Here is a 24,481-nt window from a genome sequence, read left to right on the forward strand (position 1 = left end):
GCAGCGAGGGGACACGGCCCCAAACGTCACCGCAGTGCCCCAGGAGCTGTGACCTCCCCAGGGACCATTTGGGGACACAACTGGACCAGGACGTGGCCCGGTGCCGGAGCTGCAGCAGTGACGGGGCCGTGCTGGCACCCAGGGACTGTCCCCAAGGTGGTGCGGACAAGGACTGGCCCCGGGGCCACCTCTGTGCTGGTGGCCGATGTCCTGGGCAATAAAATGAGGACGGTGACACCCGCGGTGCTCGGGGACGCAGGGCTGGGGGGTCCCCAAAATCAAAAGTGGGCTCAGAAGGGGGGGGGTACAAAGGCTTTAATAAAGAAGGGGACGCCCCATGGGGGTGTCCCGGCCCCGCAGGGATGTCCCCAAGCCGTTGGGGACACCACGGAGGGGGGGGAAGTGTCCCTATCCCTGCTTCTTGAAGCGGTCGAGCGCCGTGCGCTGCGGGGGGGGCCCCGTCCTGCTCTGCTTCTGCTGCTGCTCCCGCTGCTCCACGCTCTGCCGGATGACAGCCTGGGGGGGGGAGGACACACACAACACATCAGGAACCCCAAATCTGAAGTTTTTTTTGGGGGGAGGACTCCAGGGGGGGGGACACCCACCCGCTGCTGCTCGTGGGCCACCTTCCTCTTGCGCCGCAGCAGGCTCCCGGTGGAGCTGCCGCCCTTCGCCCGCCGCCGCGGCTGGAACTTGCCCTTGGCTTGGGGGTCAAAACCCTGGGAAAAAGGGGGAGAAACGGACCATAAAAGGGTGAGGGGGTGACCCCAAACCCCTCTGCCCCCCCAGCAGAGCTGCCCCCAGCCCCCTACCAGACGCTCGACGCGCTCCGCTCGCTTCTGCTCCATGGTGGCCGTGTCCACGCGCTGCAGCTGCCCCGGGTCCAGCGTGATCAGCTCGGCGGGGATCTGGGGGGGCAACGGGGACAACGGGAAGGGGGTGAGCGGCCCCCCAGGGGGGTCCCCATGTCCTTTTAGACCCCCCCTTCCCCGTCCCTGCTCACCTTCTCCAGCAGCGCCTTCACCTCCCACTCCTGGCGCTGCTTGCGGCTGCGGTAGGGGTTGTTCTCCAGCGCGTCGAAATTCGCCTCGCCGGCACCTGGGGGGGGGAAAATAGGACACGGGGGGGGGTCGTTGTCCCTCTGTCCCCAAGGAGAGGGGCCGCAGGGCCGCGGGGACGGCCCCTACCTGGCACCAGCAAGCTGCTGAAGCCGGCGCCGTGCCCCACGCCGAGGACGTCCTCGAAGGGGCAGAAGCGGAGGCCCTGGGGGGGCCGCGAGAGGCGGTGGCAGAGGTAAGGCTTCGGGCTCAGCTCGCCGCCGGGCGCCTGGTACACCTGGGGAGGGGGGGAAAAGCGTTGAAGAGGAGGGAAAAACCCCAAAATCGGGGCGGTTCCCACCCCGTCCCACCTGCACCAGGTCCCCGCAGGCGGCGGCCAGCAGCCCCCGCTGGCTGAAGGCGAGCTCGGAGGCGCCCAGGGGCAGGAGCAGCCCCCGCAGCGCCCGGTAGGTGCGCAGGTCCCACAGCTGCAGCTTGCGGTCCAGCCCCGCCGTCGCCATGTACCTGAAAAGGGGGAAAAACAGGGACGTGGGGGGGCGAATAACCGAGATTTCCAGGTTTGGGGGGGCTGTGGGGGTCCCCAAAGCCCCCCCCCCGGTGCTCACGTGCCGGTGGGGTCGACGGCGGCGGCGCGCACGGCCCCGCGGTGGCACAGCATCCGCACCAGCGGCTCCTTGACGTTGGGGCTCCACAGGGTCACCGTGCCTGGGGGAAAAAAAGGAGGAAAATGAGGGTTTTTGAGGGGGTTTCTGAAGTTTTTCAAGGGTGGGGGGGTTAAAGGGGGGGGCGCCCACCGTTGCTGTGCCCCAGGTGCACGATGGCGGTGGCCGGGTTCTGCGCCATCACCGCCAAGCGCCCGCCGCGCGTGCAGAGCGCCGCCACCTCCTTCCCCACCGAGATGTCCAGGTACTGCAGGAAGCCGCTCTCATTCTGGGGGCGGGGGGGACACGAAGAGCATTAAACCCCCCCCCCAAATGTCCCCCGGTGTCCCCAAAAGCCTCACCCACCGCCGTGGCCAGCAGGAAGTGGTAGGGGAGGAACTGCAGGCGCAGGACGCCGGGGAAGGACTTGAGGCAGTTGAGCTCCAGCCCTTGGTTGTCGTAGACGTAGAGCCAGCGGCGCTGCGCCACCGCGAACATCGTCTCCGTGTGCAGCCACCTGCGGGGACAGGGACGATTTGGGGACGATTTGGGGACGCTTTGGGGACACGAAGTCAGGGGGTGGAAGCTCGCTGCCTGCTCACGCCACGTCGTTGAGCGTCTCCAGCACGTTGACCTCGCACATCAGCGCCTTCGTCTGCCAGTCCAGGGCGGCCACGTGGCCCCGGCGGCCCCCCAGCAGCAGGTGCCTGGAGGACAGAGAGGGGACAGCGAGGTGACAAAGGGGTGACAAGAAAATCCCCCCCCAAAAAACCCCCCGGAGAGCCCCCGCTCACCGCCCGGTGCGGGTGTAATCCAGCCGGTAGGGCCCGAACTGCTCCAGCCTCAGCTCGAAGTGCTGCGGGGCAGGGGGCAAGGGGTGAGGTCTGGCTGCCGCCCCGTGTCCCCAAAATGTCCCCAAGTGTCCCCAAAGCGTCCCCTCCTCACCTTGGCGGCGCTGGCGATGTCCACGGCCTCGGCGATGTCCCCCTGGGTGATGGTGCAGGTGTCCTCGCCGGGATCAGCCTCCAAAAAGCTGCAGGGGGGGGGGGAAAAAAGGGGACGTGGGGGTGACACGGGGACACTGGGGGGGTGACATCGACGGGGGGGACACCCGGGGGGCTCACCCCGGCTCCTCGGGGAGCAGCAGCTCCGAGCGTGCTGCCCGCGTGGCCGCCGCCTCCTCGTTGTGCTCCGCTCGCTGCAGCTGCCCCCGCAGGCGCTGGGAGCGGGCGCGGGGCTGGGAGAAAATTTTTTGGGGGGGGGGGTGTTAGATGGGACCCCCAAATCCCTCCCCAAAATCCCCAGGACCCCCCTAAGGCACTCCTCGAGTCCCGCAGACACCCCGAAATCGCCCCCCAAGCCTCCCCAGATCCTCCCCAACACCCTCCAAGCCCCCCCCAATTCCCCCAAACCTCCTCCCAGCCCCCTCAGACCCCCCCAAATCCCTTCTCAAGTCCCCCAGATCCTCCCCAAATCCCTCCCCAAGCCCCCCCGATTCCCCAAACTCCCTCCCAGCCCCACCCCAAGCCCCCCAAATCCTTCCCCAAGACCCCAATTCCCCCCTAAACCCCTCCCAGCCCCCTCAGACCCCCCCCAAATCCCTCCCAGTCTCCTCATAGCATCCCAGACACCCCCCAAATCCCTCCCCAAGCCCACCAAACCCCTTCCATGCCCCTCCAAACCCCCAAATCCCCCCAAATCCTCCCCAAACCCCTCCCCAAACCCCCCTAGACCCCTCAGACCCCCCAATATCCCCCCCAAACCCCTCCCATTCTCCTTCAACCCCCTAAATCCCCCCCTAAGCCCCCCCAACCCCCTCCCCAACCCCCCCAAGCCCCTCCCAGCCCCTTCAGGCCCCCATAAATCCCTCTCCAAGCCCCCCCAGATACCCCCAGACCCTTCCCCAAGCCCCCCAGACCCTCCCCAAAACCCTCCCAGCCCCCTCAGACCCCACAAATCCCTCCCAAATCCCTCCCCAAGCCCCTCCCAGCCTCCTCAAGCCCCCCAGAGCCCCCCCAAATCCCTCCCCCAGCCCCTCCAGAGTCTCCCAAACCCCTCACAGCCCCCTCAGCCCCCCCAAATTCCTCCCAACCCCCCCCAGACCCCTCAGACCTCCCAAGATCCCCCCCCATACCCCTCCCCAAGCCCCCCAAGTCCGTCCTGGCCTCCTCAAGCCCCCCAGAGCCCCCCCAAATCCCCCCTCAGCCCCCCCAGGCCCCCCCAAATCCCTCCCCAAGCCCCCCCAGACCCCTCCCAGCCCCCCCTAAATCCCCCCAAATCCCTCCTAGCCCCCCCAAATCCCTCCCAAACCCCTCCCAACCCCTCCCCAAGCCCCCCCAGACCCCCCCAAACTCCCCCTCAGCCCCCCCAAACCCCTCCGAGCCCCCCCAACCCCCCTCCAAGCTCCCCTAAATCCCCCCCAGGACCCCCCAAACCCCCCCCAACCCCCCCCATCCGCACCTCTTTGCCCTCCGACCCCCTCAGGAACCGCCTCACCCGCGGCCGGGGCAGGGGCGCTCCCCCCGGGAAGGGGTCCCGCTTCCTCGGGGCCCCCCCCCCAGGCGCCCCCCGCCGGGCCCGGGCCCCCCGGGCCGCGTCCCCCCCGCCGGCCGCCGCCACCATCCCCGCCGCGTGTGCCTTGGACCCGCCCTTCCGGCGCCAAGCGAGCCGCGGCCAATCAGGAGGCGGCGAGCCCCGCCTCGGCCAATCAGGAGGCGGGGAGCCCCGCCGCGCGGCCAATCGTAAGCCAAGTCGGGGGGCGGGGTGAAGGCGGCGGCGCCATGTTTGTAGCGGGCGGGCGAGGCGGGGAGGCGTTGAGCCGCCGCCATGTTGCTTGAGGGCAGCAGGGCTAAGCGGGCGCGGCCATGTTGGTCGAGGGCAAAGCACGGGAAAGCCGGCGCTGCCATATTGGTTGAGGGCAAGGAAGGGCAAAGCCGCCGCGGCCATATTGGTTGAGGGCAAACCAGAGCGAAGCCGGCGCCGCCCTGTTTGTTAAGGGCAGCCAGGCGGCGCTTACACACCCGTGCCCACAAATGGGCGGGGCTTGCACGCCCTTCACACGAGGTGGGCGGGGCTTGCACGACGGCGCCCCCCCACCCCACGCAGAGCCCTCCCAAAGCCCGGCTGCCCCTTAAACCCTTGCACGAGGGGCGTGCAAAGCCCTGCTCTTGTGCAACACCCCCCCCGCCCCCATCCTCGTGCAAGGCCCCGCCCTCGTGCAAGCCCCACCCCCCAAGTGACAAAACCCGGAGCCTTTTTGGTGACAAAAAGTGACATTTATTGATCCTGGGGGGGGGGGTTACTTCTTCTTGGAGACCCCCACGGTGCGGCCCCGGCGCCCGGTGGTCTTGGTGTGCTGGCCTCGCACGCGCAGCCTGGGGGGCAGCGGGGGGACATTGGGGTCACCCCTCGTGTCCCCGAGCGTGTCCCCAACCCCCTGCCACCCCCCGTCACCCCCCCGGTGTCCCCGTGCTCACCCCCAGAAGTGGCGCAGCCCCCGGTGCGCCCGGATCTTCTTCAGCCGCTCCAGGTCCTCGCGCAGCTTGTTGTCCAGCCCGTTGGCCAGCACCTTTTTTTTTTGGGGAGGGGTCACGGCGTCACCACGGTGTCCCCAAATCCCTCCGGTGACAGCGGGGACGTCCCCGGTGCCCCCCGCTGTCCCCTCGCCCCCTCACCTGGCTGTACTTGCCGTCCTTGACGTCCTTCTGCCTGTTGAGGAACCAGTCGGGGATCTTGTACTGCCGCGGGTTCTGCATGATGGTGATGACGCGCTCCACCTGGGGGGGACAAAGCGACACCAAAAACGTCCCCGCGTGTCCCCACAGTGTCCCCAAATCCCCCCTGCGACGTCCCCAAACCCCTCACCTCGTCCTCGGTCAGCTCGCCCGCCCGCTTGGTGAGGTCGATGTCGGCCTTGCGCAGCACCACGTGGGCGTAGCGGCGCCCCACGCCCTGAATTGGGGACGGTGGCGTTAGGGGGGGACACGCGGGGACACCCCCGTCACCCCCACGTGTCCCCCCCGTCCCCAAATTTTGTTGTCCCCTCACCTTGATGGCGGTGATGGCGAAGGCGATCTTCCGCCGGCCGTCGATGTTGGTGTTGAGGACGCGGAGAATGTGCTGGAACTTCTCGGGGATGACGAGCGACTGCGGGGACAGGGACGGGGACAAAGGGACAGGGACAGAGGGACAGGGGACAGAGGGACGGGGACGGTCACTGTAGGGTCCATGGGGGCGGTGGGGAGGAGAAGCCATGGGGCTGGGTACCCCTGGGGGGATAAAGGGGCAGGGAGAGGGGCTTGGGGACACCCTGGGGGGCTTGGGGACACTGCAAGAGGGGTTGGGGACACTCTTGGAAGCTTGGGGACAGCCCCGGGGGGGGCTCAGGGACACCCTCAGGGGCTTGGGGACACTGGGGGGGGATCAGGGACACCCCTGTGGGCTTGGGGACACCCTGGGGGGCTTGGGGTCATCCTTGGGGATGCTCAGGGACATCCCTGAGGGCTTGGGGACATCCTGAGGGGCTTGGGGACAGCCTCGGGGGGGGGGCTTGGGGTCACCCCACGGACTCAGGGCCACCCTCAGGGACTTGGGGACATCCTGGGGGGGGTCTCAGGGCCACCCTTAGGGACTTGGGGACACTGAGGGGGGCAGGGACGCCCTTGGGAGCTTAGGGCCACCCCTGAGGGCTTGGGGCCACCCCCGGGGGGGCGCTCGGGGCCACCGGGGGGGGATCAGGGCCACCCTTGGGGGCTTGGGGACACCCTTGGAAGCTTGGGGACAGGCCTGGGGGGGGGTCTCAGGGCCACCCCAGGGAGCTTGGGGCCACCCTCAGGGCTTGGGGACATCCGGGGGGGGGGGGGGGTTCAGGAATGCCCCTGGGGGCTTGGGGCCACCCTGGGGGACTTGGGGACACCGGGGGGGGGCTCAGGGACACCTTTGGGGGCTTAGGGCCACCCTTGGGGGCTCGGGGCCACCCTCAGGGGCTCGGGCCCCCCCCCCAGGCCTAGGCCGCGCCCGCCTCAGGCCGCATCCCCCAGGCGGGCCCCAACCGTCGGCCCCACGATGGCTCCGAGCGGGGCCCCCCCGCGCCATCCGCCCCCCTCCGCCTTCCCCAGACCCCCCCCGTTCCCCTCCGTCCCCCCCCGTCCCCCTGCGCCCCCCCCCGGCGCCGATGCCGCCCGATTCCGCCGCCCCCCCCCCCCTCCCGGTGCCCACCATGGCGGCTGCTGCGGGGCCCGGCGGCGGAAGGGAAGGAGGCGGAAGTGACGTCAGCGCGCCCGCGTCACGTGACGGGGGTTTAAAGGGGGGGGGGGGGAGCCAAGATGGCGGCGGAGGTGGAGGCCGAGCCCCCCCCGCAGGGGATGGCGGAGCCCGAGCTGGAGCTGGGGGGGGAGGACCTGGTGCTGGACGGCGTGGACGGTGCGGGGGGGGGCTCGGGGACACGGGGGGGGGGATTTGGGGACATGGGGGGGGGTTGGGGGCATGGGGGGGGAGTTTGGGGGGGGTCCTGGGGGAGAGGAGGGGTCCTGGGGGGGGCTTTGGGGACACGGGGGGGACGTGGGGGGGGTAATGGGGGAGATGAGGGGGGTGGGGGGGGTCTGGGGGGGCCTGGGGGAGGCTTTGGGGACATGGGGGGGGAGTTGGGGGTGGATAATGGGGGGCAGGGGGGGTCATGGGGGACACAGGGAGGGATGTTGGGGACACGGGGGGGGTACTGGGGACACGGGGGGTGGGTGGGGGGGTGATAACAGGGGACAGGAGGGGGGTGGGGGGGGTCTAGGGGCAGGGGGGGGCGTTGGGGACACGGGGGGGGCACGGGGGGGGAGTGGGGGGGGATAATAGGGGACAGGAGGGGGGTGGGGGGATATGGGGAGGGCAGGGGTGGACACTGGGGGGACATTGGGGACATGGGGGGGACATTGGGGACACGGGGGAGGCGTGGGGGGGCGATAACAGGGGAGAGGAGGGGGATGGGGGGGACACTGGGGGCGTCCTGAGGACATTGGGGGACGTGGGGGGGTGACAACAGGGGACAGGAGAGGGACGGGGGGGGGTCTTGGGGGCAGGGGGGACACATTGGGGACAGGGAGGGGGTGGGGGGGGCATCGGGGGGGGCATTGGGGACAGGAGGGGCCCAGCGGTGCCACCCCCCCCCTTTGTGTCCCCCCCCCCCAGTCCACATCCAGGCCAACCTGGAGGACGCGCTGGTGCAGGAGGCCCTGAAGACGGTGAGCGAGGCCCCCCCCACACCCCCAAAACCCCCGTAACTCCCCCCAAATCGGTGTCCCCAACCCCCCCCGGGTGTCCCCAACGCCCCCCCGGTGTCCCCTTTGTCCCCACAGGGCGTGGATTTGCGCCAGTACTCGAGGCAGGTGGAGCTGGAGCTGCAGGAGGTGGAGCGCGCCTCCATCCGCGACTGTATCCTTTTTGGGGGGGCCCCTCGGTGTCCCCATCGTCCCCTGATGTCCCCAACGTCCCCTGGTGTCCCTCGGTGTCCCTCGATGTCCCCAAATATCCCTTAACCCCCCCCCAGACATCAAGGAGAGCGAGAACATCGCCTCGCTGCACACCCAGATCACCGCCTGCGACGCCATCCTGGAGGTCTGTCCTTCACCCCCGTGCCCCCTCAACGTCCCCAAAGTGTCCCCAACGTGTCCCCAACGCCCCCACCGTCCCCCTGCAGCGCATGGAGCAGATGCTGGGCGCCTTCCAGAGCGCCCTGAGCAGCATCAGCTGCGAGATCCGCACGCTGCAGGAGCACTCGGTGGCCATGAACCTGCGGCTGCGCAACCGCCGCGCCGTGCGCCGCCAGCTGGGCCAGCTGCTGGACGAGCTGGTGGTGCCCGCCACCATGATCAGGTACGAGAAAAGGGGACAAAAAGGACCAAAAGGACAAAAAAAAAGTCCCTGGCGTCCCCGCTGAGTTTATTTATTTAGTGTTTTGCCCCCCCAGCACCATCCTGGAGGCGCCGGTGACGGAGCCGGAGTTCCTGGAGCAGCTCCACGAGCTGAACGGGAAGATCAACTCGGTGAAGGAGCAAGCCTTCAGGGAGACCGTGGCCTGCGCCGACGTGCAGCACATCCTGGAGAAGCTCAAGATCAAGGCGAGCCCCCCCCGATTAAAAAAAAATCAGCCCCTCCCTTCCCAACGCCCCCTGAGCTGTTTTATTCTCTTTTTTTTTCGCAGGCCGTGACCAAAATCCGCGAGTTTGTCCTGCAAAAGATTTACTCCTTCCGCAAGCCCATGACCAACTACCAGATCCCACAAAACGCCTTGCTCAAATACAGGTGGGCCCCCCCTCTTATTTTTAACCCCCCCACGTTATTTTTTCACCCCTCCTAATTATTTTTTTTACCATTTTTTAATTTTTTTTTGGAGGTTTTTCTACCAGTTCCTGCTGGGCAACGAGCGGGCGGCGGCGCAGGAGCTGCGGGAGCAGTATGTGGACACCATGAGCAAGATTTACCTCTCCTACTTCAAATCCTACACCAGCCGCCTCATGAAGATCCAGGTGGGCTTTGAGGGGGGGGGAACACGCATCGAGGGGGGGGCACGACCCCTTTTTTAGCGCTCACCCCCCGTTTTTTTACCCCGCAGTACGAGGAGGTGGCGGAGAAGGACGACCTGATGGGCGTGGAGGACACGGCTAAGAAAGATATCCTGCTGCTGGGTGGAAAAAGGGTGGAAAAGGGGTGGAAAAGGGGGTTGGGGGGGCTAAATGTGCCCCCCCCGGGGTATTCTCGCCCCCTGTGTTGTTTCCTTGACCCCCCCCGTCCGTTTTTCCCCCACGTTTCTTCTCCAAGCCCTCGCTGAAGAACCGCAACACCGTCTTCACGCTGGGCAACCGCGGCGCCGTCATCGGGGCGGCCGAGCTGGAGGGCCCCATCATCGTGCCCCACGCCGCCCAGAAGAGCGACGTGAGGGTGAGTTACGCCCCCGGGGGGGTCTTAAAATTCTAAAGGGGGGGTCCTAAAATGCTCGGCCCCCCCCCCCAGTACCCCTTCGAGTCGCTGTTCCGCAGCCAGCACTACGCGCTGCTGGACAACGGCTGCCGCGAGTACCTCTTCCTCTGCGACTTCTTCATGGTGGCGGGGCCCAGCGCCCAGGATCTCTTCAACGCCGTCATGGGCAAGACCTTGGCCATGTTCCTGGTGGGTTGGGGAGGGGGTTTTTTTATCGGGGGGGTCGCCCCCGAGCCGCTGACCCCCCCCCAAAAAAAAAACCACGCCCCTGCAGAAGCACATGGAGGGCTACGTCTGCGATTGCTACGACGGCATCGCCGTTTTCCTCTGCATCCACATCGTGCTGCGCTTCAAAGCCATCATGGCCAAGCGCAACATCCCCGCCGTCGATAAGTGAGTCCTGGGGGGGGGTCGCCGTGCCCCCCCCGCCCCCAAAATCCCCAAATTTCCCCCCCCAAAATGCCCCCGGGGCCGTGCAGGTACTGGGACGCGCTGCTGGAGATGCTGTGGCCCCGCTTCGAGCACATCCTGGAGCTGAACATCCAGAGCATCCAGAACACCGACCCGCAGCGGCTGGGCTTCCTCGACACGCGGCCCCACTACGTAAAAAGGGTTTTTTTTTAAGGGGGGGGGCTCGCGGGACCCCCCCGGGATTTATTTCCCCCCCCTGGGATTTATTTTCCCCCCCCGTCCCTCCTCAGATCACCCGGCGCTACGCCGAGTTCTCCTCCGCCATCGTCAGCATCAACCAGACCTTCCCCAACGAGAAGACCCACGCGCTGCTGGGGCAGCTGCAGGTCTCGGGGGGGGGCTTTTTATTTTGGGGGGGGGTCAGGAAAAGCCCCCCCCACCCCAAATTATCCAAATTATTTCACCCCCTGCTGCAGGTGGAGGTGGAGAACTTCGTGCTGCGCGTGGCGGCCGAGTTCTCCTCGCGCAAGGAGCAGCTCGTCTTCCTCATCAACAACTACGACATGATGCTGGGCGTCCTCATGGTGAGGAGCCCCCCCCCTCAAATTAGGGACCCCCCCCTTAAATTAGGGACCCCCCCAGCCCCGTTTTAACCCCGGGGGGGCCCTTTTAATGCCTGTGTCCCCCCCAGGAGCGAGCAGTGGAGGAGAGCAAGGAGGTGGAGGGCTTCCAGCAGCTGCTCTCAGCCCGCACCCAGGTGAGTTTGGGGGGGGGTCAGCAAATTGGGGGGGGGTCCAGGGGGTGTCTCACGCCCCCCCCTTTTATTTTTATGCCCCCCCCATTTATTTTTATGCCCCCCCCCCCGCAGGAATTCATCGAGGAGATCCTCTCCCCCCCTTTCGGGGGGATGATCGCCTTCGTCAAGGAGGCGGAGGCGCTGATCGAGAAGGGGCAGCAGGAGCGGCTGCGGGGGGAGGAGGGTGAGTTTTGCTCCCCCCCCCCAATTTTTTAACCCCCCCTTCCCATTTTTTAACCCCCCCAACTCCTTTTTAACCCCCCCAACCCCTTTTTTTCCCCCCCCCCCCCCAGCCCGGGTGACCCAGTTGGTGCGAGGCTTCTCCAGCACCTGGAAGGCGGCGGTGGAGGCGCTGAGCCAGGACGTGATGCGCTCCTTCAGCAACTTCAAGAACGGCACCAGCATCATCCAGGTGGCTTTTTTTTTGGGGTGGGGGGCACCGAGGGGGGGTTCTACGATCCCTTAACCCCCCCCCTTTTTTGTGTGCCCCCCCCCCAGGGAGCGCTGACGCAGCTGATCCAGTACTACCACCGCTTCCACAAGGTGCTGGCGCAGCCCCCGCTGCGCGCCCTCCCCGCCCGCGCCGAGCTCATCAACATCCACCACCTGATGGTGGAGCTCAAGAAGCACAAACCCAACTTCTGAGGGGCTGGGGGGGCTCCCCCCGCGCCCCCCCAACCCCCCCCCAGTCCGTCTGTCTGTCCGTGTCCCCCCCCCGTGGCTGTTTGTCCCCCCCCCCCCCGGGTTTGTGACCCCACTCGTATAAAGGACGCGAGGTGCAGGAGGGCTCCGAGCGCTGCTTTATTGCTGCTCCCCGTCCCCAGGGGGGGTGACACACACCTGGGGGGGTGACAAACACCTTGGGGGGGTGACAAACACCTTGGGGGGGGGCCACACACCCGGGGGAGCCCCCCCCGGGGCACCCCGCTCCCCTTTTTGCCGTGCCAAGGGCTGGGGACCCCCAGGGAAAGGGGACACGCGTGTCCCTTTGGGTTTGGGGGGGGAATGGGGTGAGGGGAGGGGACCCCCATGGGGCTATGGGACCCCCCCCCAGGGATAAGGAACCCCCCCAGGGATTGGGAACCCCCCCCAATAGGGCTGGGGACTGGAGGGGGGGGACACGGAAGCAGCCTCGGTGGCGTCCCCACGTCCCCCCCTGCCTTTCTCCCCGTCCCCAGCCCCACAGCGCCCCCATAGGGCCCCAAATCCCCCCCAAAAAAGGGGGGGACCCCGACGGGGCCCCCCCCTTTCTACTTCTGCTCCTTGGTGGGGGCGTAGTAGAGCTCCAGCGGCTTGCTGACCTTCCAGTACTTCTCGTTCACCAGCTCCAGCGTCAGCGAGCCGTTCAGCGTCTGCAGGGGACAGCGCAGCCATGTCCCTAACGTCCCCAAATGTCCCCAAACGTCCCCAAAATCCCCCCCCCTGTCCCCAAAACGCACGGTGAAGGCGCCGCCGGCGGTGGTGATGTAGATGGTGTACTGCTTCTCGCTCACGTCCTCCAGCCCCGCCGCCTCGGGGCCCGGCGCCGGCGCCTCCTCCAGGGCGATGCGCAGCGCCAGGTATTTGGAGAGGTGATCCACCGTGGCGTTGGCCGTCGTCTTCACGTAGCTGCGGGGGGGTTGGGGTCACCTCGAGGCCACCAAGGGGCACCTCGGGGTCACCACGGGTCACCTGGAGGCCGCCACGGGTCACCTGGGGGGCGCCACGGGTCGGCGTTGTGGCGGGGACGTGGGGGTGAGCGGGGACGCTGAGCCCCGCGGGTGGGCTCCGAGCCCTGGTGGGCACCTGGGAGGGGTGGGGGACATGGGGACAGTGCCACCAGCCCCCAAAGCCACCCTTTAGGAAGGTGGTGTCACCACTGTGGCCACTTGGAGGTGATTGGGGACACTAGGATGGTGCCACCACCCCCCAAAGTCACCCTTTAGGAAGGTGGCGCCACCACTGTGGTCACTTGGAGGTGATGGGTGACACTAGGATGGTGCCACCAGGCCCCAAAGCCACCAGGACTCTCACCTCAGAGGGGTAGGTGACACGAGGACAGTGCCACCACCCCTCAAAGTCACCCTTAAGCAAGGTGGTGTCACCACTGTGGCCACCTGGAAGGGGTGGGGGACACTGGGACAGTGCCACCACCCCCCAAAGTCACCCTTTAGCATGGTGGTGTCACCCCTGTGGCCACTTGGAGGTGACGGGTGACATGGGGACAGTGCCACCACCCCCAAAGTCACCCTTTAGGAAGGTGGTGTCACCACTGTGGCCACCTGGAGGTGACGGGTGACATGGGGACAGTGCCACCAGCCCCCAAAGTCACCCTTTAGCGAGGTGGTGTCCCCACAGCGGCCACCTGGGTGTTGCAGGAGCCACCTGGAAGCGCCACCCACCCCCTAACGTCACCGTGACCCCCCCCAAAACACCCCCAACCCCACTCCTCCCCCAACCCCACCACCGCCGGCCGCTTCGGGGACAGCACCCAAAGGTGCCACCCCTCCCCGAGGCCACCAGGCACCACCCCTGGGTGCCCCCCTCACCGTGTCTGCGAGTACTCCCCCTTCTCCACCAGCAGCGGGTGCGGGCGGAACACCAGCTCGATCTCGCTGCCCCCCGCCTCGGCGCCCGGTTCGGGGCTGCCCCGGCCCCCGGCCTCGGCCGCGGCTTCGGGGTCGGGTTCGGGGCCGGAATCGTCGGAGGCTCGGGAGCGTTTGCGGCTGGGGCCGGCCTCGGGGTGGCTGGGGGCCGAGGCGGTGCTGAGGTGCGAGCGGCTGTCGCAGTTGTCCTCGCCGCCGCTGAACGTGGCGTTGTCCGACTCCTGGTGCAGCTTCCGCACCCGCTGCGCCCTGCGGGGGGGAGGAAACGGGTCAAGCGGGGCTGAAAAATGTCAAAAAGCCCCCAAAACGCCGTCAAACGCCCCCAAAGCGTCATTAAACGCCCCCAAAATGTTGTCAAACGCCCCAAAAAGGTCATCAAACACCCCAAAAACGCCGTCAAACGCCCCCAAAATGTTGTCAAACGCCCCCAAAGCGTCGTCAAGTGCCCCCAAAACGCCGTCAAACGCCCCCAAAGCGTCATTAAACGCCCCCAAAATGTTGTCAAACGCCCCAAAAAGGTCAAACGCCCCAAAAACGCCATCAAACGCCCCAAAACGCCGTCAAACGCCCCCAAAACACCGTCAAACGCTCCCAAAACGCTGTCAAACACCCCCAAAGCGCCGTCAAACGCCCCCAAAGCGTCGTCAAACGCCCCCAAAACGCCGTCAAACGCTCCCCAAACGCATCATCGAACACCTCAAAAGCGTCATCAAACGCCCCAAAAGTGTCAAACACCCCAAATGCGTTATTGAACACCCCGAAAACGTCATCAAACGGCCCAAACGCATCAAGTGCCCCCAACACACAAACGCCCCGAAAATGTTGTCAAATGCCCCAAAAATATCATCAAATGCCCCAAAGACGTCCTCAAACGCCCCAAAGACGCCATCAAATGCCACCAAATCATCAAATGCCCTGAAAACATCAAACGTCCCAAAAGCATAATCAAATGCCCTGAAAATGTCATCAAACACCCCCGAGTGCGTTGTCAAACACCCCAAAACATTGTCAAATGCCCCGAAATGTCAAATGACCCCAAAGACGTCATCAAACACCCCAAAACCTCATCAAACGCCCCCTAGACGTCATCAAACACCCCCAAAAACGTCAAACGCCCTAAAAACAAACACCCCAAAACGTCATCAAGCACCCCCAAGACGTCAAACGCGCCCAAGCGTGTTGTAAAACACCCCAAAATGTCATTGATCACCCTGAAAACATCATCAAATGCGCCGAAGACACCGTCAAACGCCCCCAAGACGCCTTCAAACACCCCTAAAACGTCAAATGCCCCCAAGATGTCATCAAACGCCCCCAAGACGTCGTTGAATGCCCCCAAGACGTCAAACACCCCCAAAACGTCAAACACCCCCAAGCGTGTTGTAAACCACCCCAAAGCGTCATCGAACGCCCCGAAAACATCATCAAATGCCCCCAAGACGTCGTCAAACACCCCCAAGACGCCATCCAACGCCCCCAAAATGTCAAACACCCCCAAAAAGTCATCAAATGCCCCCAAGCGTGTTGTAAACCACCCCAAAATGTCATCGATCGCCCCGAAAACATCATCAAACGCCCCCAAGGCGCCATCAAACGCCCCCAAGGCGCCATCAAACGCCCCCAAGGCGCCATCAAACGCCCCCAAATCATCAAATGTCCAAAACGCATCATCAAATGCCCTGAAAATGTCATCAAACACCCCCAAGACGTCATCAAATGCCCCCAAGAATGTTGTAAACCACCCCAAAGCGTCATTGATTGCCCCGAAAACATCATCAAACGCGCCGAAAACGTCATCAAATGCCCCCAAGACGTCTTCAAACACCCCTAAAATGTCAAATGCCCCCTAGATGTCATCAAACGCCCCCAAAATGTCATCAAACGCCCCCAAAATGTCATCAAACGCCCCCAAAAAGTCATCAAATGCCCCCAAGCGTGTTGTAAACCACCCCAAAATGTCATCGATCGCCCCGAAAACATCATCAAACGCCCCCAAGACATTGTCAAACGCCCCCAAGACGCCATCCAACGCCCCCAAAATGTCAAACACCCCCAAAATGTCATCAAATGCCCCCAAGCGTGTTCTAAACCACCCCAAAGCGTCATCAATTGCCCTGAAAACATCATGAAACGTGCCGAAGACGCCGTCAAACGCCCCCAAGACGCCTTCAAACACCCTTAAAACGTCAAACGCCCCCAAGATGTCATCAAACGCTTCCAAGATGTCATCAAATGCCCCCAAAACGTCATCAAACGCCCCCAATCATGTTGTAAACCACCCCAAAGCGTCATCGATCGCCCCGAAAACATCATGAAACGCGCCGAAGACGCCGTCAAACGCCCCAAATATGTCAAACGCCCCCAAGATGTCATCAAACGCTTCCAAGATGTCATCAAATGCCCCCAAAACGTCATCAAACGCCCCCAATCATGTTGTAAACCACCCCAAAATGTCATCGATCGCCCCGAAAACATCATCAAACGCGCTGAAGACGCCGTCAAACGCCCCCAAGACGCCTTCAAACACCCCTAAAACGTCAAACGCCCCCAAGATGTCATCAAACGCCCCCAAGACGTCATCAAACGCCCCCAAGACGTCATCAAACGCCCCCAAGCGTGTTGTAAACCACCCCCAAAACATCATTGATCGCCCCGAAAACATCATCAAACGCGCTGAAGACGCCGTCAAACGCCCCAAATATATCAAACGCCCCCAAGACGTCATCAAACGCCCCCAAAACGTCATCAAACGCCCCCAAAACGTCATCAAACGCCTCCAAGAATGTTGTAAACCACCCCAAAATGTCATCGATTTTCCCGAAAACATCATCAAACGCGCCGAAGACGCCGTCAGACGCCCCCAAGACGCCTTCAAACACCCTTAAAACGTCAAACGCCCCCAAGATGTCAACAAATGCTTCCAAGATGTCATCAAATGCCCCCAAGACGTCATCAAATGCCCCCAATCATGTTGTAAACCACCCTAAAGCGTCATCGATCGCCCCGAAAACATCAAACGCGCCGAAGACGCCGCCAAACGCCCCCAAGACGCCTTCAAACACCCCTAAAACGTCAAACGCCCCCAAGATGTCAACAAACGCTTCCAAGATGTCATCAAATGCCCCCAAAACGTCATCAAACGCCCCCAATCATGTTGTAAACCACCCCAAAATGTCATCGATCGCCCCGAAAACATCATCCAACGCGCCAAAGACGTCATTGAATTCCCCCAAGACGCCATCCAACGCCCCCAAAACACCGAATCCCCCCAAATATCCTTTTTGGGGGGCCCGACCTGTGCATGGCCTGCATCTTGAGCCCCTCCTCGATGCTGCTGCTGAGCGCCTGCTGGTTGTGGAGGCGGCTGAGCTTGGCCAGCACGCGGTCCTGGTGCGCCTCGTACTCGTCGCGGCTGGGGTAGATCTTGGAGATGAGGGCGTCGAAGTTGGGGTCGGGCCGCAGCGAGCGCTTCGACACCAGCTTCTTGCGGCACGTCGGGCACTCCTTGTTCCTGGGGGGGGGGACACAGAGGGTCAGGGTGTCCCCAACAGCCCCCCCACGGTCGGTTTTACCCCCCCCCCAAGTTGTTTTACCCCCTCCCAGTTGTTTTACCCCCCCAAAGTTGTTTTTTTTTCCCCCCTTGCAGCGGGTTTTGCCGCCCCGTGCAGTTTTTGCGCACGTGCAGGGGGGGTTTCTGCCCCCTCCCAGTTAATTTTACCCCCCCTTCCACTCATTTTACCCCCCCTCCAATTCATTTTACCCCCCCCAATTCATTTTACCCCCCCTCCAGTTCATTTTACCCCCCCCCAGTTCATTTTACCCCCCTCCCAGTTCATTTTACCCCCCTCCCAGTTCATTTTACCCCCCCCCAGTTCATTTTACCCCCCTCCCGTTCATTTACCCCCCCTCCAGTTCATTTTACCCCCCTCCCGGTTCATTTTACCCCCCCCTGGTTCATTTTACCCCACCCCAGTTCATTTTACCCCCCTCCCATCAGTTCATTTTACCCCCCTCCAGTTCATTTTACCCCCCCAAGTTCATTTTAACCCCCCACGGTGTTTTTTACACCCCCTCAGTGGGTTTTACCCCCCCTTCAGTAGGTTTTATCCCCTTTTTAGTGGGTTTTTGCCCCCCTGCAGTGGATTTTCTCTCCTTTACTGGGTTTCCCCCCCCCAATGGTGTTTTTCCCCCCCCTACTGTGGGTTTTACCCCCCCTTCAGTATTTTTTTCCCCCTTTCAGTACATTTTACCCCGCCTGCGGTGGGTTTCTCCCCCCCTTCAGGAAATTTTACTGCCCCCCAGTGGGTTTTTGCCCCCCGTGGTGGGTTTTATGCCCCCCATGGTGGGTTTTACCCCCCTGCAGTGGGTTTTACCCCCCCTGCAGTGGGTTTTACACCCTCCCACTGGATTTAACCCTCCTGCAGTGGGTTTTACCCCCCGTGCAGTGGATTTTTGCCCCCCATGGTGGGTTTTATGCCCCCTGCGGTGGGTTTTACCCCCCCCACGGTGGATTTTTGCCCCCCGTGGTGGGTTTTACCTCCCTCCCAGTAGGTTTTACGACCCCTGCAGTAGGTTTTTCCCCCCCTGCAGTGGGTTTTACCCCCCTGCAGTGGGTTTTACCGCCTCTGGTGGTGGGATTTTGCCCCCCGTGGTGGGTTTTACCCCCCTGCAGTGGGTTTTACCCCCCGTGCAGTGGATTTATGCCCCCCATGGTGGGTTTTATGCCCACTGCGGTGGGTTTTACCCCCCCCCCGGTGGATTTTTGCCCCCCGTGGTGGGTTTTACCTCCCTCCCAGTAGGTTTTACGACCCCTGCAGTAGGTTTTTCCCCCCCTGCTGCGGGTTTTATCGCCCCTGTGGTGGATTTTATGCCCCCCGTGGTGGGTTTAACCCCCCTGCAGTGGATTTTTGCCCCCCGTGGTGGGTTTTCTGCCCCCCCCTGTACCCGCTGCGCAGGGCGGTGACGATGCAGTCGGAGCAGAAGCGGTGCAGGCACTCCTTGGTGGTCATGGTGTTCTTCAGCATGTCCAGGCAGATGGGGCACATCAGCTCGCTGTGCAGGCTGCGCGGCGACACCGCGATCTCCGTCCCGTCCATGATGGCCTCCTGCGGGGACACGGGGACAAGGGGGGGGGACACACGGGGACGGGGGGACACACGGGTGGGCCCCACGCGCAGGGACGGGGGTGTCCCCAGCCCCAGGGAGCTGCTGCTGCTGCTGCGGGGTTTGGGGTGGCAGGAGCCCGGTCCCTGTGCATGGGTGGGGGAATCCCCTGCATGCACCTCCTGGGGCGCTTATGGGGACGTTTAGGGGGACTTTTAGGGTGGCAGGACCCCATTCCCTGACCCAGCATGGGGACAAACCCCTGTATGCACCCCCTGTGGCACTTATGGGGACATTTAGGGGGACTTTTAGGGTAGCAGGACCCCATTCCCTGTCCCAGCAGGGGGATAATCCCTTGCACCCACCTCCTGGGGCACTTTTGGGGACTTTTAGGGTGGCAGGACCTGGTCCCACCATGAGAACAATCCCTTTTGCCCAGTTTTTGTGACATTTAGGGGAGCATTTAGGGTGGTAGGACCCCATTCCCTGTCCCAATCTGGGGGCATTCCCCTGCATGCACCTCCTGGGGCACTTATGGGGACGTTTAGGGGGACTTTTAGGGTGGCAGGACCCTGTCCCCTATCCCAACACGGAGACAACCCCCTGAACCCACCCCCTGGAGCATTTAGGGTGACATTTAGGGCCACATCTATGGTGCCAAGCCCCCTCCCCATATCCCAGCACAGAGACCCTTTCCCCGGGTCATTTAGGGTGACACTTAGGGCCACATTTAGGGTGTCAGGACCCTGTCCTCCATCCCCACACGGGGACAACCCCCTGAACCCACACCCTGAGGCATTTAGGGTGACACTTAGGGTGCCATTTATGGGATCAAGCCCCCTCCCCATATCCTAGCACAGAGACCCTCTCCCTGAGGCATTTAGGGTGACCTTTAGGGCCACATTTAGGGCGCCAGGCCCCCTCCCCCACCCCCTGGGGCCCTCAGGACCCCATTTCGGGCCCCATTTCGGCCCGCAGCCCCCCGCCCCCACCCCCTGGGGCCCTCAGGACCCCATTTACGCCCCCATTCACCCCCCCTCCCCCCCCCCAGGACCCCATTCACCCCCCCCACCCCCCCCGGCCGCCATCTTGGGCCTTGCCCCCCGCCCCCCCCCCGGACCTGCGGGGTGCGGTGCAGCTCGTAGAGGCTGAGCTCCCAGGTCTTGCTGGCGCTCTGCGCGTTGGCGGGCGCGGCCATGGCGGCCCCGGGCCCCCCCCCGGACCCTTCCGGGACCCCCCCGGGACCCCCCCGGGACCCCCCGGGCCCGCCCCGCGCCCCCCGCTCGCTCCCGGCGCCTCCCGCTCCGCCGCTTCCGCCCGCTGCCGACGTCACTTCCGCTCTGCCGCCCCGGCCACGCCCCCTCGCTGTTATCACGCCCCCCCCCGCTCGGCTCGCAGCCAATCGGGTTCGGCTGCGGAGGCTCCGGCCAATGGGAGGGGGTGGGCGGGGCTTGGGGGTGGTGCTGGGTCCTAGCGCCGCCCGCTGGGGGCTGCGCCGCTGGGTCCTAGCGCCGCCCGCCCCGAGTCCCCTGGGGACACCTTGGGGGGGGGGGGGGGGACGACAAAGGGGACACGGGGGGGGACAAAGGGGACACGGGGGGGGGACAGAAGGGGACAGCACGCGGGGAGGCAGCTGGGGGCGCAGCTCGGTTTATTTTTTTTGGGGGGGGCGAATCCGTCAGATGAAGAGACCGCCTGGAAGGAGAGAGGGGGGGTGGGGACATTGGGGGTGGGGAATTGGGGACATGGGGGGGGACATGGGGGGGACAGGGGGGGGACAGGGACCCCAGGGGGACATTGGGGACATGAGGGGGACATGGGGGGGTCGTGGGGGGGGGACCCCTGGGTTGGGGACATTGGGGGGGGGCGTGGGGACATGGGGGGGGGGGACATGGGGGACAGGGACCCCAAAGGGACATGGGGGGGTCGTGGGGGGACCCCCTGGGTTGGGGACACTGGGGGGGGGAGGGGGACCCCAGCGGGACATGGGGACATGAGGGGGACATGGGGGGGACCCCCTGGGTTGGGGACACGGGGGGGGGACATGGGGACATGGGGGGGGCACTGGGGGGGACAGGGACCCCAGGGGGTCCTTGGGGGGGGGACTTGGGGGGGAGGGGGACCCCAAGGGGACATGGGGGGGACATGGGGGGGACCCCTGGGTTGGGGACACTGGGGGGGGGCAGGGGGACCCCAGGGGGACCTTGGGGGGGACATGGGGGGGGACATGGGGGGGGGACAGGGACCCCAGGGGGACATGGGGGGGACCCCAAGGGATGGGGACACTGAGAGGGGGGGTGACAGGGACATGGGGGGGTGACAGGGACATGGGGGGGGGACAGGGACACGGGGGGGGGACAGTGCCACCCCACCTGTCACCTCCACGCTGGCCCCGGTGACGTAGGCGCTGTCGTCGGACGCCAGGAAGGCGCAGACGTCGGCCACGTCTGGGGGGGGACACGGGGACGGTGGCACCGTGTCCCCAAGGGGGGTGGCAGTTGTGTCCCCAGGGGGGTGGCAGTTGTGTCCCCAGGGGGGTGGCACTCACCCTCGGGGTCCCCGAGGCGTCCCAATGGCACCTGCCCTGCGAACTGGGAGGGGGTGGGGTGAGGCCACTGCTGTCCCCAAATGTCCCTAAATGTCCCCAAGTGTCCCAAAATGTCCCCAACTGTCCCTAAGTGTCCCCAAGTGTCCCCAAATGTCCCCAAGTGTCCCTAAATATCCCCAAGTGCCCCAAATGTCCCCAAATGCCCCCAAGTGTCCCCAAATATCCCTAAATGTCCCCAAATGTCCCTAAATGTCCTCAAGTGTCCCCAAATGTCCCCAAGTGTCCCCAAGCATCCCAATGTCCCCAAATGTCCCCAAGTGTCTCTAAACATCCCCAAATGTCCCCAAGTGTCCCCAGATGTCCCCAAGTGTCCCTAAGTGACCCCAAGTATCCCCAAATGTCCCTAAATGTCCCCAAATGTCCTCAAGTATCCCCAAATGTCCCCATGTCCCCAAATGTCCCCAAGTGTCCCCAAATATTCCCAAGTGTCCCCAATTATCCCCAAATGTCCCCATGTCCACAAATGTCCCCAAATGTCCCTAAATGTCCCCAAGTATCCCTAAATGTCCCTAAATGTACCTAAATGTCCCCAACTATCCCGATGTCCCCAAGTGTCCCTAAGTGTCCCCAAATGTCCCCAAGTATCCCCAAATGTCCCTAAATGTCCCCAAGTGTCCCTAAATGCCCCCATATGTCCCTAAATGTCCCCAAGTGTCCCCAAATGTCCCCAAGTATCCCTAAACATCCCTAAATGTCCCCAAACATCCCCAAGTGTCCCCAAACGTCCCCAAGTGTCCCTAAACGTCCCCAGATGTCCCCAAACGTCCCCAAATCACCTTCTCCAGCACCTTGGGGGGCACCTTGGCCGTCATGGGGGTGGCGATGAAGCCGGGCAGCACCACGTTGCAGCGGATCCCGAACCTGGGGGGGGGCACACGTGGCACCGCCACCCCCCCAGACGTCCCCAAAACGTCCCCAAATGTCCCCAAATGTCCCCAAAATGTCCCCAAACCTGGCCAGCTCCTTGGCGCTGCTGCGGGCCAGCCCCTCGACGCCCGCCTTGGAGGCGGCGTAATTGGCTTGGCCCAGGTTGCCCACCTAAAGGGGGGGGTCCCCAAAAGTCAGGGGGGGGTCACAGGGGTCAGGGGGGGTCAAGGGGGGGGTGGCGGTGTCCCCAAATTGTCCCCAAAGCCCACCTTGGCCACGATGCTCCCCAGCAGCACGATGGAGCCGCCGCGCGCCCCCGCCGCCACCAGCGCCCGCGCCACCGCCTGCGTCACCAGGAAAGTGCCCTGGGGGGGGGGGGGGGGGAAAAGGGACAAAGAGGGGGGGTTAAAATGACACGGGGGGGTCACCCCAAATGTCCCCGATGTCCCCGGTGTCCCCAAATGTCCCCTGACCTGCAGGTTGACCCGCAGCACCTCGTGGAAGGGGGCCAGGCCCAGGCGCAGCAGGAACTCGTCGCGGGTGACGCCGGCGCAGTGGACGCAGACGGAGGGGGGGGCCCCGAAATGGTCCTTTTTTGGGGGGGGGGGACAAAATTTGGGGATATTTGGGGATATTTTGGGGGTGGGGGGGGTATGGGGGGGTGTGGGGGACTTGGGGGGGGTGTGGGGGTATGGGGGGGGGATGTGGGGGGGCATTGGGATGGGGGGTGTGGGGGGGGATATTGGGGGTGGGGGGGGGATTTGGGGACATGGGGGGGGCACTGGGGGATATTGGGGATGGGGGGGGCATTTGGGGACATTGGGGGGGGCACTGGGGGATGTGGGGGGGACATTTGGGGACATTGGGGGGGGTGTGGGGGCATTGGGGGGGGTGTGGGGATGTGGGGGGGGGCATTGGGATGGGGGGATGTGGGGGGGGATTTTGGGGATGGGGGGTGATAAGGGGGGGTCACTGGGGATGGGGGGGGATTTGGGGACATGGGGGGGGAATATTGGGGGTGGGGGGGCCACTGGGGACATGGGGACAAGGGGGGGGCACATTTGGGGACACAGGGGGGGCGTGGGGATGTGGGGGGGACATGGGGGGGGCACTGGGGATGGGGGGGGCATTTGGGGACATGGGGGGGGCACTGGGGGATGTGGGGGGGACATGGGGGGGGAATTGGGGATTGGGGGGGGGCCACTGGGGACATGGGGGGGCATGGGGGGGGACATTGGGATGGGGGGGACATGGGGACAAAGGGGGGGGCACTGGGGACGGGGGGGACATTTGGGGGCCATGGGGGGACACAGGGACACGGGGGGACATTGGGGGGGGGGAGGTGACAAAGGGGTGTGTCCCCCCCCCCCCCCCATACCTGCACCCCCCCCAGCAGCCGCTCCACGCTGGGGGCCGAGCCCACGTCCACGCCGAACGCCGCGTGGGGCGGGGGGGGGGGCGGGGACACGGACACGAGTGGGGGGGTGGGGGTGGGCAGCCCCCCCACTGTCACCCGTGCCCCCCCCTCGTCCAGGTCGGCCACGGCCACGCGGGCGCCGTCCCGGGCCAGGCGGGCGCTCACGGCCCTCCCGATGCCGCTGCCCCCCCCTGCAGGACCCACGCGTGACCGTGACCCCCCCGTGGACCACCCCCCGGAGCTCCCCCCCCTCTTTTTAATTTTATTACCCCCCCCCGCGGGGTTTTTTCCCCCCTAAAACGCCCCCCACCCGGTTTTTTCCACCCCCCCCGTGGGGTTTTTCCCCTCCCACGCGACTCGCGTGGGGGCTGCCCCCCCCCAAATGTGCCCCGTGGGGGTCCCCCCCCCCCAAAAAAATCCCCCGTGGGGTTTGTGCCGCCCCCCGCGTGTCACAAAGCCGGGTGCCCCCCCCCAAATATCCCGCGTGGGCTCTGCCCCCCACGTGGGGTCCCCCCACCCACGCAGCGTCACGCGTGGGTCCCTCCCCCCCCCCCAGTGTCCCCCCCCCATGGATTTTGTGCCCCCCCCCCCGTGGGTTTTGTCCCCCCCCAGGTGCCCCCCGTGGGTTTTTCACCCCCGTGGGCGTCTCGCGTGGGCTCTGCCCCCCCACACGTGTCCCCCGTGGGCTGTCACCCCCCCCTCGTGGGCTCTGTCCCCCCCCCCCCCCGTGTTTTTTGTCCCCCCCCGTGGATTTTCCCCCCCCCCCCGATGTCCCCCGTGGGCCCTGCCCCCCCACGCGCGATCATGACACCCCCGTGGGCTCCCCCAAACCCCTTTGGCCCCCCCCCATCCCCCTCTGTGCCCCCCCCACCCCCCCCTCTGGCCCCCTCCCACCCCCACGTCACGCGTGGACCCCCCCCACGTCACGCGTGACGTCATCCCCCCCCCCACGTGACGTCACGGCCACCTGTGACCAGCGCCACGGCCCCGCGGAGCCGCCCGGCAGCGCCCATGGCGGACACCGGAAGTG

General features: G+C 65.0%; 5 protein-coding genes across 9 annotated transcripts; 1 reads left to right on the forward strand and 4 right to left on the reverse strand.

The window, feature by feature from the left end:
* Positions 1–300: 300 nt before the first annotated feature.
* On the reverse strand, positions 301–4,321 carry WDR46 (WD repeat domain 46; the record flags this gene model as incomplete). Its single annotated transcript, XM_084501297.1, has 14 exons — positions 301–516; positions 606–719; positions 813–908; positions 1,004–1,098; positions 1,188–1,335; positions 1,409–1,562; positions 1,664–1,763; positions 1,853–1,988; positions 2,066–2,216; positions 2,302–2,406; positions 2,494–2,555; positions 2,645–2,732; positions 2,824–2,936; positions 4,160–4,321. The coding sequence occupies 14 exons, from the start codon at positions 4,319–4,321 to the stop codon at positions 409–411; spliced, it is 1,632 nt and encodes a 543-aa protein (XP_084357423.1). The 3' UTR covers positions 301–408.
* Positions 4,322–4,952: 631 nt separating this feature from the next.
* Positions 4,953–7,014, reverse strand: RPS18 (ribosomal protein S18). Its single transcript, XM_084501248.1, has 6 exons — positions 6,917–7,014; positions 5,747–5,845; positions 5,564–5,650; positions 5,374–5,475; positions 5,176–5,267; positions 4,953–5,073 (listed from the first exon to the last, which is right to left on the reverse strand). The coding sequence occupies exons 1-6, from the start codon at positions 6,917–6,919 to the stop codon at positions 4,998–5,000; spliced, it is 459 nt and encodes a 152-aa protein (XP_084357374.1). The 5' UTR covers positions 6,920–7,014; the 3' UTR covers positions 4,953–4,997.
* VPS52 (VPS52 subunit of GARP complex) lies at positions 6,992–11,658 on the forward strand. Its single transcript, XM_084501022.1, has 19 exons — positions 6,992–7,120; positions 7,877–7,929; positions 8,044–8,119; positions 8,235–8,302; positions 8,385–8,560; positions 8,655–8,805; positions 8,889–8,989; positions 9,081–9,213; positions 9,300–9,357; positions 9,492–9,625; positions 9,698–9,853; positions 9,939–10,057; positions 10,144–10,267; positions 10,366–10,461; positions 10,552–10,659; positions 10,767–10,832; positions 10,944–11,055; positions 11,165–11,283; positions 11,370–11,658. The coding sequence occupies exons 1-19, from the start codon at positions 7,024–7,026 to the stop codon at positions 11,514–11,516; spliced, it is 2,094 nt and encodes a 697-aa protein (XP_084357148.1). The 5' UTR covers positions 6,992–7,023; the 3' UTR covers positions 11,517–11,658.
* On the reverse strand, positions 11,649–19,838 carry RING1 (ring finger protein 1). The gene is made up of 6 exons (XM_084501167.1): positions 19,680–19,838; positions 18,401–18,561; positions 16,752–16,967; positions 13,400–13,705; positions 12,311–12,479; positions 11,649–12,223 (listed from the first exon to the last, which is right to left on the reverse strand). The coding sequence occupies exons 1-6, from the start codon at positions 19,755–19,757 to the stop codon at positions 12,122–12,124; spliced, it is 1,032 nt and encodes a 343-aa protein (XP_084357293.1). The 5' UTR covers positions 19,758–19,838; the 3' UTR covers positions 11,649–12,121.
* A 176-nt stretch (positions 19,839–20,014) lies between these two features.
* Positions 20,015–24,481, reverse strand: HSD17B8 (hydroxysteroid 17-beta dehydrogenase 8). 5 transcript variants are annotated; one of them, XM_084501182.1, is made up of 9 exons: positions 24,419–24,481; positions 23,413–23,642; positions 22,508–22,624; positions 22,304–22,399; positions 21,944–22,028; positions 21,108–21,150; positions 20,932–21,006; positions 20,155–20,254; positions 20,015–20,098 (listed from the first exon to the last, which is right to left on the reverse strand). In XM_084501182.1, exons 1-9 carry the CDS (start codon positions 24,462–24,464, stop codon positions 20,030–20,032), a joined length of 861 nt encoding a protein of 286 aa, XP_084357308.1. In that variant the 5' UTR covers positions 24,465–24,481; the 3' UTR covers positions 20,015–20,029. The 5 variants fall into 5 exon arrangements, with proteins under 5 accessions (XP_084357308.1, XP_084357309.1, XP_084357307.1 ...); XM_084501185.1 differs by lacking the exon at positions 20,015–20,098 and adding an exon at positions 22,120–22,205 and having other exon boundaries at positions 20,194–20,254; positions 22,529–22,624; XM_084501184.1 differs by lacking the exon at positions 20,015–20,098 and adding an exon at positions 22,120–22,205 and having other exon boundaries at positions 20,194–20,254.

The sequence above is a fragment of the Aythya ferina genome (genome assembly GCF_964211825.1).
Source record: "Aythya ferina genome assembly, chromosome: 30".
Classification (NCBI taxonomy): Eukaryota; Metazoa; Chordata; class Aves; order Anseriformes; family Anatidae; genus Aythya; species Aythya ferina.